General features: G+C 41.1%; 1 protein-coding gene across 1 annotated transcript in view; it reads left to right on the top strand.

Annotated features, from left to right (window-relative positions):
• Polq (DNA polymerase theta) overlaps positions 1-10,640 on the top strand; it is an 80,030-nt gene extending 69,390 nt beyond the window's left edge. Inside the window, exons 25-30 of the mRNA XM_021184708.2 lie at positions 1,558-1,742; positions 4,540-4,651; positions 6,345-6,469; positions 8,125-8,278; positions 9,320-9,435; positions 9,802-10,640. Coding sequence (XP_021040367.1) covers positions 1,558-1,742; positions 4,540-4,651; positions 6,345-6,469; positions 8,125-8,278; positions 9,320-9,435; positions 9,802-9,915 — 806 coding nt within the window. The 3' untranslated portion in view covers positions 9,916-10,640. The remainder of the gene's footprint in view (positions 1-1,557; positions 1,743-4,539; positions 4,652-6,344; positions 6,470-8,124; positions 8,279-9,319; positions 9,436-9,801) is intronic.
• The last annotated feature ends 477 nt before the right edge of the window (positions 10,641-11,117 follow it).

Raw genomic sequence — 11,117 nt, forward strand, 5'->3', positions numbered from 1 at the left:
GGGTAGGGAAGTGGGGGGCGCTATGGGGGACTTTTGGGATAGCATTGGAAATGTAATTGAGGAAAATATGTAATAAAAATATTAAAAATTAAAAAAAAAAAACAAAGAGCAGCCTCCTAGGGACATCAGCCAAACATACCATAAGAAGTTACAATAAGACCAGTCACATATTCTCCCATCATGGCTGGATGAGGCAACCCAATGTGAGGAAATGGAGATGCAAAGGCAGGCAAGAGTCAGAGACACCCCCACTCCCACTGTTAGGAGTCCTGCAAGAACACCAGGCTATACAACCATAACATGCAGAGGACCTAGGTCAGACATGGCCTACTGACCTCTGTGAGCCTGCTTGAGTCCCAGTCATCAACAGCAATCTCTCATGGGTATGATCTATGAGAAGTTTTCTGTTATCCTGTTGTGTATAGATTTTCAGTAGTGTAAAGGGAAATTTAAGTCTCTTACCGTAAGGAGCAGAAGCATGAGAGAACTGTTGTAGATTGTGTGCTAGGTGCTGTGGGAATACTGAGCAAGGCACCCACTGTCAAAAAAAGGACAGATAATAGATGTGGCTTCATATGTGGGAACTAAAGGGGGTTTGGGAATGAGGGGGGAGGGAGGATAAGCCACGTCCAGCCAGAGTTTTTCTTATGCTCTGGGCAGGCAGACGGAAGAGGACTGCCAGATGCTTTCCACTCGGCCCCGGGTGGGCATCTAAGCCACTGACCCCACTGGATGGGGGGTGGACAAGGGGCAGTCCCTGACCGGGGCCCCGGAGAGACACCCTGTAGCACCGGGGTTATGGGGGGGAGGGCTTAGGGAGAGTGGTTCCCACACAGGCGAGAGTCTGCACAGCGGGCCTTGAACAGACAGTCTATGGTTTTAGAGCTTTATTATAGAAAGGCAGGGGGAAAGAGAAAAGGTGAACACAGAGAGAGAGAGACTGGCCATGGCCAAGAGGAGAGAAAGGGGAAAAGAGAGAGAGAGAGAGAAGAAAGGCTAGAGAGTAAGAGGGAGAATGAGGAGAAAGGAAGAGAGGAGAGGAGAGTAAGGAGAGGAGAGTAAGAGCAAGAGAGTGAGAGAGTGAGGTGGGACCAAACAGCCCTTTTTATGGTAGGCTGCTGTTTACTGTTGCTAGGTAACTGGGGAGGAGTTTAGCCTGAAGGTCAGAAGCTTGGGACATTGCCTATGTGACTACTAACCATGCTTCTTCTGTGGGGGTTATGGGGGGGCGGTAACTTTGACAGGAGCCAGAGTTTCCAGGATATATGAGAGAACTCCTTCCGTCCTATGTAGGTGAATTATCACCACCAGGTCCCAGGGTTCAGACCTCAGCTCAACTGGAAACCAGGCTGTCTATGTTTAGCCCAATACCCCACAGTCATATATATTACAGACAAGTGAAAACTTAAAAACCTAATGCACAGAAACAAACTTTATTGAACTTGAAGTAAGGCTTTAACTTTGAACACCAACTTTACAATTATATAGCTGCATATCTGCCATTTTGCTCACTTGCAGTGTGAGCTGTACTAGCTTTTAAAGGAGTGTGCTTTTCAGGTGGGCTGATCCTGGCTGCCGACTACTCTCAGCTTGAACTGAGGATCCTGGCTCACCTGTCTCGTGACTGTCGTCTCATTCAAGTCTTAAATACGGGAGCTGATGTGTTCAGGAGCATTGCTGCTGAGTGGAAGATGATTGAGCCTGATGCTGTTGGTGACGATCTGAGGCAGCACGCAAAGCAGGTGAACCTAGTGCATGAGCCTCATATAACAGAAAGAATTAATTAAATGCTCACAACAATTTCATTTGAGGAATGGTTTCTCTCTGGAACTTTCAAGTCACATTTATTGGTCTCATGGTATTTATTAAACTAAGCTCTGTGGGCCACTTAGTGTCAAGAAAGGCCTGTGTATTTAAGTCTGTGCTGTGGCTAGTCATGGTGTCTGGTACTCAGTAGGTGTTTACCTGCTAGTGGCAGGGAGGGTGAGGTAGTTGTTATACATGAGGAAGAATGTGTGTTTTAAATCTCTAATCAGTAAATGTCTTGACAGAAATTTTTATATTTTTTTTACAGCATCTAGCCAAAGTGCATTGTATTGAATATAGTCTCTAATGGTTTTGAAAATAGAATTGGATTGTAATGGATGACAGAGCTTTGAGCTGTTCAGCGGCTCTTTTGTCTTGCACTTTTGCATTGGATCATTGTTAGTCACAGACATGACAAATGACATGTTACTATTTCCTAGCTAGAGTAATACCAACCTAACATTTCCCATCTGCACACCCTGTGGGAAGTCAGATGGCATTTTCCAAAGACCTTCTCCAGGTTCCCTCTCATCCCAGACTTAGCTGGTGGGAGATGCTTCCTCTCTCCAGTGCAGCTCAGCTCAGCACCAACACCTGTCCCCATCCCTGCTGAAAAAGCTAGCTCTGCTCCTCCTCTCCTGAATCTGCATTTACCAAGAGTCGAGCCCTTAGTAACTAACCCTTATAACCCACTCTATTTTTTCATATGTAAAGACAAAGTTTATTACTGCTATTGTTGCCCATGAAAAATGATGTTAAAAACTTGGAGGAAAATATAAAGGACATATAATACATAATATTAACGAGGCCGCACAATCTCTGAAAGAAAAACATGCATCTTTACTCTGATATGTGGAATCTAGTAAAATATATATGTATATAAATATGTTAATAAATGTACATATGAGTACTGAACATATAGGAAAAGAACAAAAGTGATAAATATAAGGAGATGAGGAAATATTGAATGCCAGTGATTGTAACAAAATGGAATATAAGATAATTACTAGTATAACCCACTCTTGAGACAGGTGTCATTTATATCCCTGTTTTATAGAAGAGAGAGCAGACATAATGTTAGATATTTGTTTACACATATTTGAGTGGTGGAGTCAGGAGAAGTAGGGAACATCAGTTAGTATATCTAACTTCTGAATCTAGTTTTCCAGGGGGATGTTGTCTGTGCCCATCAATGCTGGCCTGATTCGGCGGTGAGCATGCTCAAACAGTGTCTGCTCTGTCTAATATGCACCAAGTGATCTAATCCCCAAGTTTTGTGGAGCTTTCAGGCCACATTAAACTAAAGCAGACAAGTACACTTGGAATCACAACAAAATAGTTTTAAAAGTCAGAAGGAAGAATAAATGGAGGTTTAAAGGACAAAAAGCTCTTGGCCTGGTGTGATGACACACACTATCATGCCCCAGGGCACAGGCAGGCATGATGGAGGTGGCCTCTGCAGAGTCCTGAATTCAAGGTCATTCTGATCTGCATAGCAAGTCAGGCCAGCCAGAACTTCACAGTGAGATCCTATCTTAAAACAAAATTTAAAAATTCCACAAAATACTTAAGAAAAGAGGATGGGGTTCCCCTAGCGTGTCACATTAAAAGTTTTTAGTATTTTGACAGTATTTTATCTGATAAGCAAGTTATCCTTTTTGTTGTTGTTTGGTTGGTTTTTATTGTTTTGTTTTGAGACAGGTTTTCTCTGTTGATCTGGCTGACCTGGTCACTCTGTAGATCCAGTTGGCCTCGAATTTAGAGATCTGCTTGCCTGACTAAAAGCCACCACCCCCCAGCAGAAAGTTCTCTTTTCATATTTTATTCACCATTCATATGGAGTTTGCATTGTGTCAGTTTCCTAAATACCCACAAGTCATTACTTTTTATTGCCAACAGTCTCGTAATACAAATCTACATGTTTTGGATGAAAACATTTAGTTATAAAAAGATCAGGTGGCTGTGGCAAGATCATGCATGAATCCAGGCAGGGCCTGCTATAGCTGTATAGCTTCCAAAGTTTACTTCCAAGTTTTTTTTTTTTTAACTTTTAGGAAAAGATTTATTTATTTTATGTATATGAGCACACTGTCACTGAAGAAGAGGGCATTGGATCCAATTACAGATGGTTGTAAGTCAACATGTGGTTGTTGGGAATTGAACTCATGTCCTCTGGAAGAGCAGCCAGTGCTCTTAACCCCTGAGCTATCTCACCTCTGTCTTCTTCAGCAAATTCTACTGGCTTGTTTAATACTTAATCCAGATGAATTTTGCTTTGTGGGATGTTAGACTTTAGGTAGCTCTAAATTGAAGATATTTCTTTCTAGAGAAGTTTCCCCTATTCTCAAACTGTTTGCTCCTGTCTTACCAGTGGGCAAGGACAGGAATATTTGCAAAACTTTCTTTTCAGACTTCTAGGCATCTCCTTAGCAGACACCACTGAGATACCCTGGGGAGTAAAACTTGCTCTAATGGCTGGTGGAAACACAGAAATCAATCTTTCTATTTTGACTGCTCTCACTCTTTATATTGTTACGCACACATGCAAAGTAATGCCCAAAGGCAGACCAGATGTTTGCTGGGCAACAGCTTCTGTGGGTCCAACCCACTAATTATTTCTTTTTCACTGTGAAGTAAAAAGTTTACTAAGGTATCAATTCTAATGAATACTGTATTCTTAAGTTTCATATGGTTGTGACCTTCAACTTACTGAGCATAATGCCTCCTGTTTAGATTTGCTATGGAATTATATATGGAATGGGAGCTAAATCTTTAGGAGAGCAGATGGGCATTAAAGAAAATGATGCTGCTTCCTACATTGACTCTTTCAAGTCCAGATATAAAGGTAAGAAACTTAAGGGCCTTGTAGCTACTCACCACATTAATTAAATTCATACCACAGAAATTTATTAAATAGTTATTAATCAGAAGTTTTACCAGGAATTATTGAGGACAAGTAGCATGCAGCTTACTGTCATTATTTGTTGAGATCAGCGTGTGTAAATAAAGGCAGAGTCAGACGTAAGCAGGCACACTTGCTATCTGTGCTATACACTGTGCCTACCTCCAAAATGTGCACGTTGACTTGTATGTGAGGTTTAGATCGCTTTAGATTGACAGTAAAACATTTATTATTCATGGTAGAAACTCTGAGTGACTGTTATGATAGAGCAGTTTACATACTTTAAATTTTCTCTTCTTTTAAAAGCTTATCAAAGTATAATTTATATACAATTAAAGTTCACTGTTTTCATATACATACTTCTGTGAAGTTTGACAGCTGTATGTAGTCAGGTATTCTGTGCTTCAGCCAAGATATAGAAGATGGGGGAAAGGGGAGGCTTGGGGGAGGAGAGGAGTGGGGAAAAGCTGCGGTTGGTATGTAATATATGAAAAAAAATGAATGAGGAAAGGGGCCAATCAGCAGTCCCTTGAAAAAGTCTGTGCTGATGAGAGGTTTGTATTGTTTTGTTTTTTCTTTGCAAGAATGAAGTCATAGTACTCAGAAAGCCACTGGCCATGTATCCAAAGTACTGTCAGGAGGAAGGGCAGAGTGGATCTATGCAGAAGCGAGAGGCTCTGGGATGAAGCTACTGTGCTTTGTAGATAACTCACCATATTTGAAACAGTCGTGGGCCTTGTAGAAGGAACACTAAACAGGAGACCTAATCCATGTTTTCACAGAGCTTCAGTTCTTCTTAACATACCTGGCAGAGAGCAGCCCCGGTAGGAAGGGGAATGTATTTCTTCTCACCTTGTCAGGTCTTCCAGGCAAAGTGTCTGCTCGAGTTTGTGGATTGATCCCTGTCCTTGATGTGCAAGAGAAGGGGAAAGCATCTAGAAGTAGTATTGATCCTCTGAGAGCCACACAATCCTCGGTGGACACTGCTCACTGATAGAGGATTGAACTTCCTGTGGCTGAAAGCAGGCAGTTCACGCTTAACTGGAGTTACTGTTGGATTGAGATATTGTAGGTGCCTTCTTTTTTAACCACCCCATGTTTCTGATTTTTTTTCCCTCAAATTTGAGTAAAAATTGCCTTAATTCTTGCAAAGATAGAAGACTGTTCAAAATAAATAAAAGTGATTAGAATCACACCAAGTCTTAGGTAATCCAGTGAGGTTTTTTTCAGATGCCACCTACTTTCTGCAAGCTATATGTCTGTGTGTGGGTTTGGGGTTGTGCATATTCTGAGGCATTTTATAGATGATGTTCCCCACCCTCCACTCCCCAACTTGGAGTTGAAATTTAAGAAGTAGGAGTATGTCAGAAAAATGGTGAGAGGGAAAGAGATGGTGGGAACCCCACATTCAGGAGCACGTAGACATGACACCTGCAGTTAAGGCCTCCAGAGGTTAGAATGGAGATGAATGCAGATGATCTAGTTATGACACTGTGTGACAGGAGGTGCAAGGGCTGCTGTGAGTCAGGGAACAAGAACAAAGGAAAACCAGGAGGCACTGTGGGATTTTGTTGTATTTGTATACAATGATACACAGGAAGATTTTGGTTATAACTGTTTTTGTATTTTCTTTTAGGGATTAATCATTTCATGAGGGACACAGTGAAGAACTGTAGAAAAAATGGATTTGTTGAGACAATTTTGGGAAGACGTAGATATTTGCCAGGAATCAAAGACGACAATCCTTATCATAAAGCACATGTATGTTGAAATTTTTCTGAGTTTTAACATTTCAATGACATTTAATATTCAAAAAAGACTGTAATGTTCCTTTAAGGAACTCTTCATAATTAGATTTTTGAATAAACAAAGTTAGCCATTGGTTTTATAAAGGACTGTTGGAGTGATGACAAACAGCTGGTCACTTAATACTTCAGTGTGATATTTATTAGTTTCGGTGACTGGTTGTAAGTAAATACTTTTCTTTCCAGGGCTGGGGTTGAACTTTTGGTCATAGTGGTAATAGGCAAGCACTCTAATGCTGAAGTGTATTCCCATCTTCATCCCTGTTTGTCCTCCTTCCCTCCTACAACTCTCGGACAGAGCCTAAGTTGCCCAGGATCACTCTTATAACACAGGAAAGCCTTAAAATTGGGATGCTCCTGCCTCAGCCCCCTGTATATCTGAGACTGGAGACCTGCACCACCACTCTCAGCACCAACTCCACTGCTTTCCACTTCCTGCTTCCTCATGTTACATGTTTGCTAACATTTTCCCATTGTTAGACTTGCATACTCTTAGTTCTACCTATTCTTTTCACTATTTTAAATGATTACAGGCTTGTTATTAGTGTTGTACTTAATGTGAACATTAGTGTTCTGCTGTGACTGCTATCTGTTCCCCAGCTTAGACTCTGCCAGTCCCCCACTGCCTCTACCACCACCAATTATTCTACCTTGTGTCACTGTCACTACCATCTTATCTGGTTTCTTTTCTTTCCTACCAACCTCTCCACAAGATTTAGTCTCTTAAGGACAAAGACCATATCTCTTTTCCCTTTTGTATCTCCACTGTCAAAGATAGCAGGTTCTAGATGTTAGGAAGCCCAGGAGTGTGGTGCAGATATCTGCTGAATCTCGTTTGAGAGCCTTCTTCAAGAAACAAGACATGGTGGAGGGTCTTACATGACAGGACCAAGCAATCATGTTAGCTGGGCCTTTTGTTTTCATTAATTTTATGTAAAACAAACAAACAGCATTTATACTGCCTTGACTCCTTGTCCTAGTTAATTTTTGATGACATGCATTGCATATGAAAGATCAAGGAAGTAATTTGAGTTTTTATAATGCTACTTTTATTCAGAGAGAGTTTATGTTGCTTTTTTTCAAGAGACTGGAATGATCAGAAATATGGAATTACTTGGATGCTATTCCAGGTACAGAAGTGTTTTGAAGCAAGACTGTTAAAGCCAGATTATTTTTCGTGTGTGTGTGCGTCTGTGTGTGTGCGCGCGCGCACGCACATATAAACTGCATGCATAGTGTTGGCTTTTCTCTGTAATCTGATGGTTTACCAAGTCTTTGTCTACTAATTGGTTCCTGATTCCAGATATGTTTCCTCAAGATCTTGTGATCTTGTCAGCTTTCTACAACCTACAGATACATTCGGTCAGCTAAAAAGGATCCTTAACTGAATGTTGAAGATTTTTAAATCAAAGCAATCCAACCTTATGCATAGTCTAGTCTCATATGGGTGGCCCAGAAGGTAGGGCTGCAGATTGTTATTTGTAGGATGATGCCTACCTGCTGATGTCCTGAGTCACATTTCAAACTTCTGGTGCAGATATGACAACCGATCTGTGGGTACCGAGGGCAAATTGAGACCTATAATTAAGCACCTGTAATTGTCATTTATAGGCTGAACGTCAGGCCATCAACACAACAGTCCAGGGATCAGCTGCTGATATAGTCAAAATAGCCACAGTTAATATTCAGAAGCAATTAGAGACCTTCCATTCAACCTTCAAATCCCACGGTCATCGGGAAAGTATGCTCCAGAATGACCGAACAGGTTTGTCTATATAGCAGTGAGGTACTTGGTAGCTCTAACATGGAGAAAATGATTGTGTCGGAAAGGTGGGTGTGGGGAGGGCATATTTTATATTTAATTTCTAAAAATCTTAAAATATTTTGGTACCAGATGTCTTTATACACTTGGAAATTATTAATGATACCAAAGAATTATTATTTATATAGATTATATATGCTATAGTTACCACATTGGAAATTAAAGAATTTTTAGGCTTGGTTTAACATTTTCAGACAATAATAAAAATAAAAAGGGGGGGGCGCTGAAGAGATGGATCAAAGGTTAAGAGTGCATATGCTCTTGCACAGGACTTGGCTTCTGTTCTCAGCACCCACATCAAAAGGCTCCCAGCGGCTTGTAACTCCAGCTCCAAGGGAGCCAACACCTCTGCCCTCCTTAGGCACCTGTACCCACATACACACACCCTCACCTGTACACACATCAGCACACCATATTTTAACATAAGCAACACGTTTTTATGAATGTAAATCTTTTTGGAACAGAAGAAAATTAGTCCCAAGTCAATTTAGTTTGTATTTCTCTGTAAGTCTCTTTGCTGTCTGACTTATAAAACGATGGATTCCTGCCATTTTGTATTGCATATCTGTTAATCTGTGAGAGGAGATGAAAAATGCACGCCCAGCACAAGCATCCACAGTGCTGTTAGGAGTTGACTTTGCACAGGCAGGGATCCTCTGTGGCTCAATACGTTGCCTGTTCCTGAAGTAGTGCTTGGGCCCCATGCCTCTCAGGGTGAAAGATCCTGAGAGAGACAGGTTAGAGACGTTCCAGAAGCTGCATATCTTGTTTACATCCTTCTTTCGACAATGAAGTTATTGGGTATTTGAGTTTGCCTGCTAGGCAGCAGCCAGTATTTTCTTGATAGTTCCAAGACCTGTGTGTTTTAAAATGTTAGTTAAGGAATTTTAAGAAACTTGAAATTTTAAGAGCAAAATAAAACAAAATCTACTTCCCTCTAGTTTGATGGCATGCTGCTCAGGTTTGCTCTCTTTCTTGGAGCAGGATTGTTGCCCAAGAGGAAACTGAAAGGGATGTTTTGTCCCATGAGAGGAGGATTCTTCATCCTTCAACTTCACGACGAGCTTTTATATGAAGTGGCAGAAGAGGATGTTGTCCAGGTATTTTTTTTTTAAGTCTACTATGTAGGCAGCAGAATGACCGGTTCTTTGCCATGCACGATGTATTGGACCCTCTCTACCCCAGGCTGGCTGCTCTATAAACGTTGAATCCCTATGGGGAGAAAAGCCAAGCATCCTCAAGTTCACACTGAAAGGAAGGGGATGCTTGACGCAGACACGTTTGTCTGAGGTTTCCAAGTTCTGAACTTCTCATCAGTGCAGGGCAGTCTGAATGCCTGGCTCATTTCTGATTGTGTTTAAACAACACAATGTAGAGCACCAGTCTGGTTTATCTTCCTCTGTGGGTGAACTGGGGAAGAGCCGTTGATTGGAAGGAGTTTATTAACCTCTTTTCTTTATTTGCAGGTAGCTCAGATTGTCAAGAATGAAATGGAATGTGCTATAAAACTTTCTGTGAAGCTGAAAGTGAAAGTGAAAATAGGTGCCAGCTGGGGAGAGCTGAAGGACTTTGATGTGTGATGGTACAGTTAACCAGGTCCCCAGAGCAGCCTGGTAGATAGTCATTTAGAATGCATAGAGTCTGCCCTTTGACCTGCTCTTAAACAAGCAGGTCTCCAGTGGGTTTCTAATGTATACCTCAGTCCAGCCCCTGTGCTGTCACAAGGCTTTGAGGGGAGATTTATTAGTTATCCTCACTCTCAAAGAGTATCTATGAATTTGCCTTTCATAATTTATTGGAGTGTTAAACAGTCTCAGAATGTATGCTTGAAAAATGCACTTAGCACTTTGGGTCCTCAACTGTGTAGAATGTGAAGGAGTGGAGCTGCTGCCTCAGGGCCATTTTTATTCCTGTCAAGGACTCCAGCACTCATAATGTAATCCCCCAAGAGCCACGGGCAGTGCTCAGCTCCAGTCATTAGAGTTATGCAGTGTGTGTGATCTTTTCCTACAGTAAAAACTTCTGAAGTAGAATTTTAAAATCTCAAATTGAAAATCTATAAGACAGTAAGCTGTGTGAAAGGAATCTAGAAATGAGTTTTCATGAACTGTTGCCGCTTGTTCTTCTCATCGGCGTTCCAACAAGGAAGAATTTAGAGCACTCTTAAAATGAGCTGTTCCCCATAAGAAGTGTCTGTCAGCTTAGACATCGATTGCACTTGAACCTAACACTGCCAGGCCAGGAAAACACCCCTTTGCTAGCTATAGCTAGCCCCTTAGTGCCTCTGTCTGTATTTGTGGTATGATATGAAGAGAATTCTCAGGCTTAAAACATTGGATTTCTTTACTCATAACTAATATATCTTTTTGCTGTTCAAATAAATTTATGAGAAATTTGTATTAATGTTTTTAATTTTTAAAAATCTATTTGGTCGAAGAGTATTAGAAAAACCTTTGTACTTTATCAGAGGATTTTTTTGTGTGTGTGTTAATCATGATGAAGAGAGATACTTGCGTCATCAGATACAGTTGGATGGATGGGTAGGGAGAGGAAGGGGACAGAAGATGGCCCCAAACTCTCAGTCCTGACTCCTCCATTCTTAAATGATGAATTTATAGGCATGAAGTGCCACCCCCTGTTTCATTATTCCTTGGGATATTATATATAGAGAAAGACACACACACACACACATACACACACATGTATAATCAGCTATACTGTGTTTCTCAAGAAGAAAATCTGTACTTCTCTGAGTTTTCTAGTGGGTTGAAGCCAGTGAATC

This window comes from Mus caroli, chromosome 16 (genome assembly GCF_900094665.2).
Source record: "Mus caroli chromosome 16, CAROLI_EIJ_v1.1, whole genome shotgun sequence".
NCBI classification, from domain to species: Eukaryota; Metazoa; Chordata; class Mammalia; order Rodentia; family Muridae; genus Mus; species Mus caroli.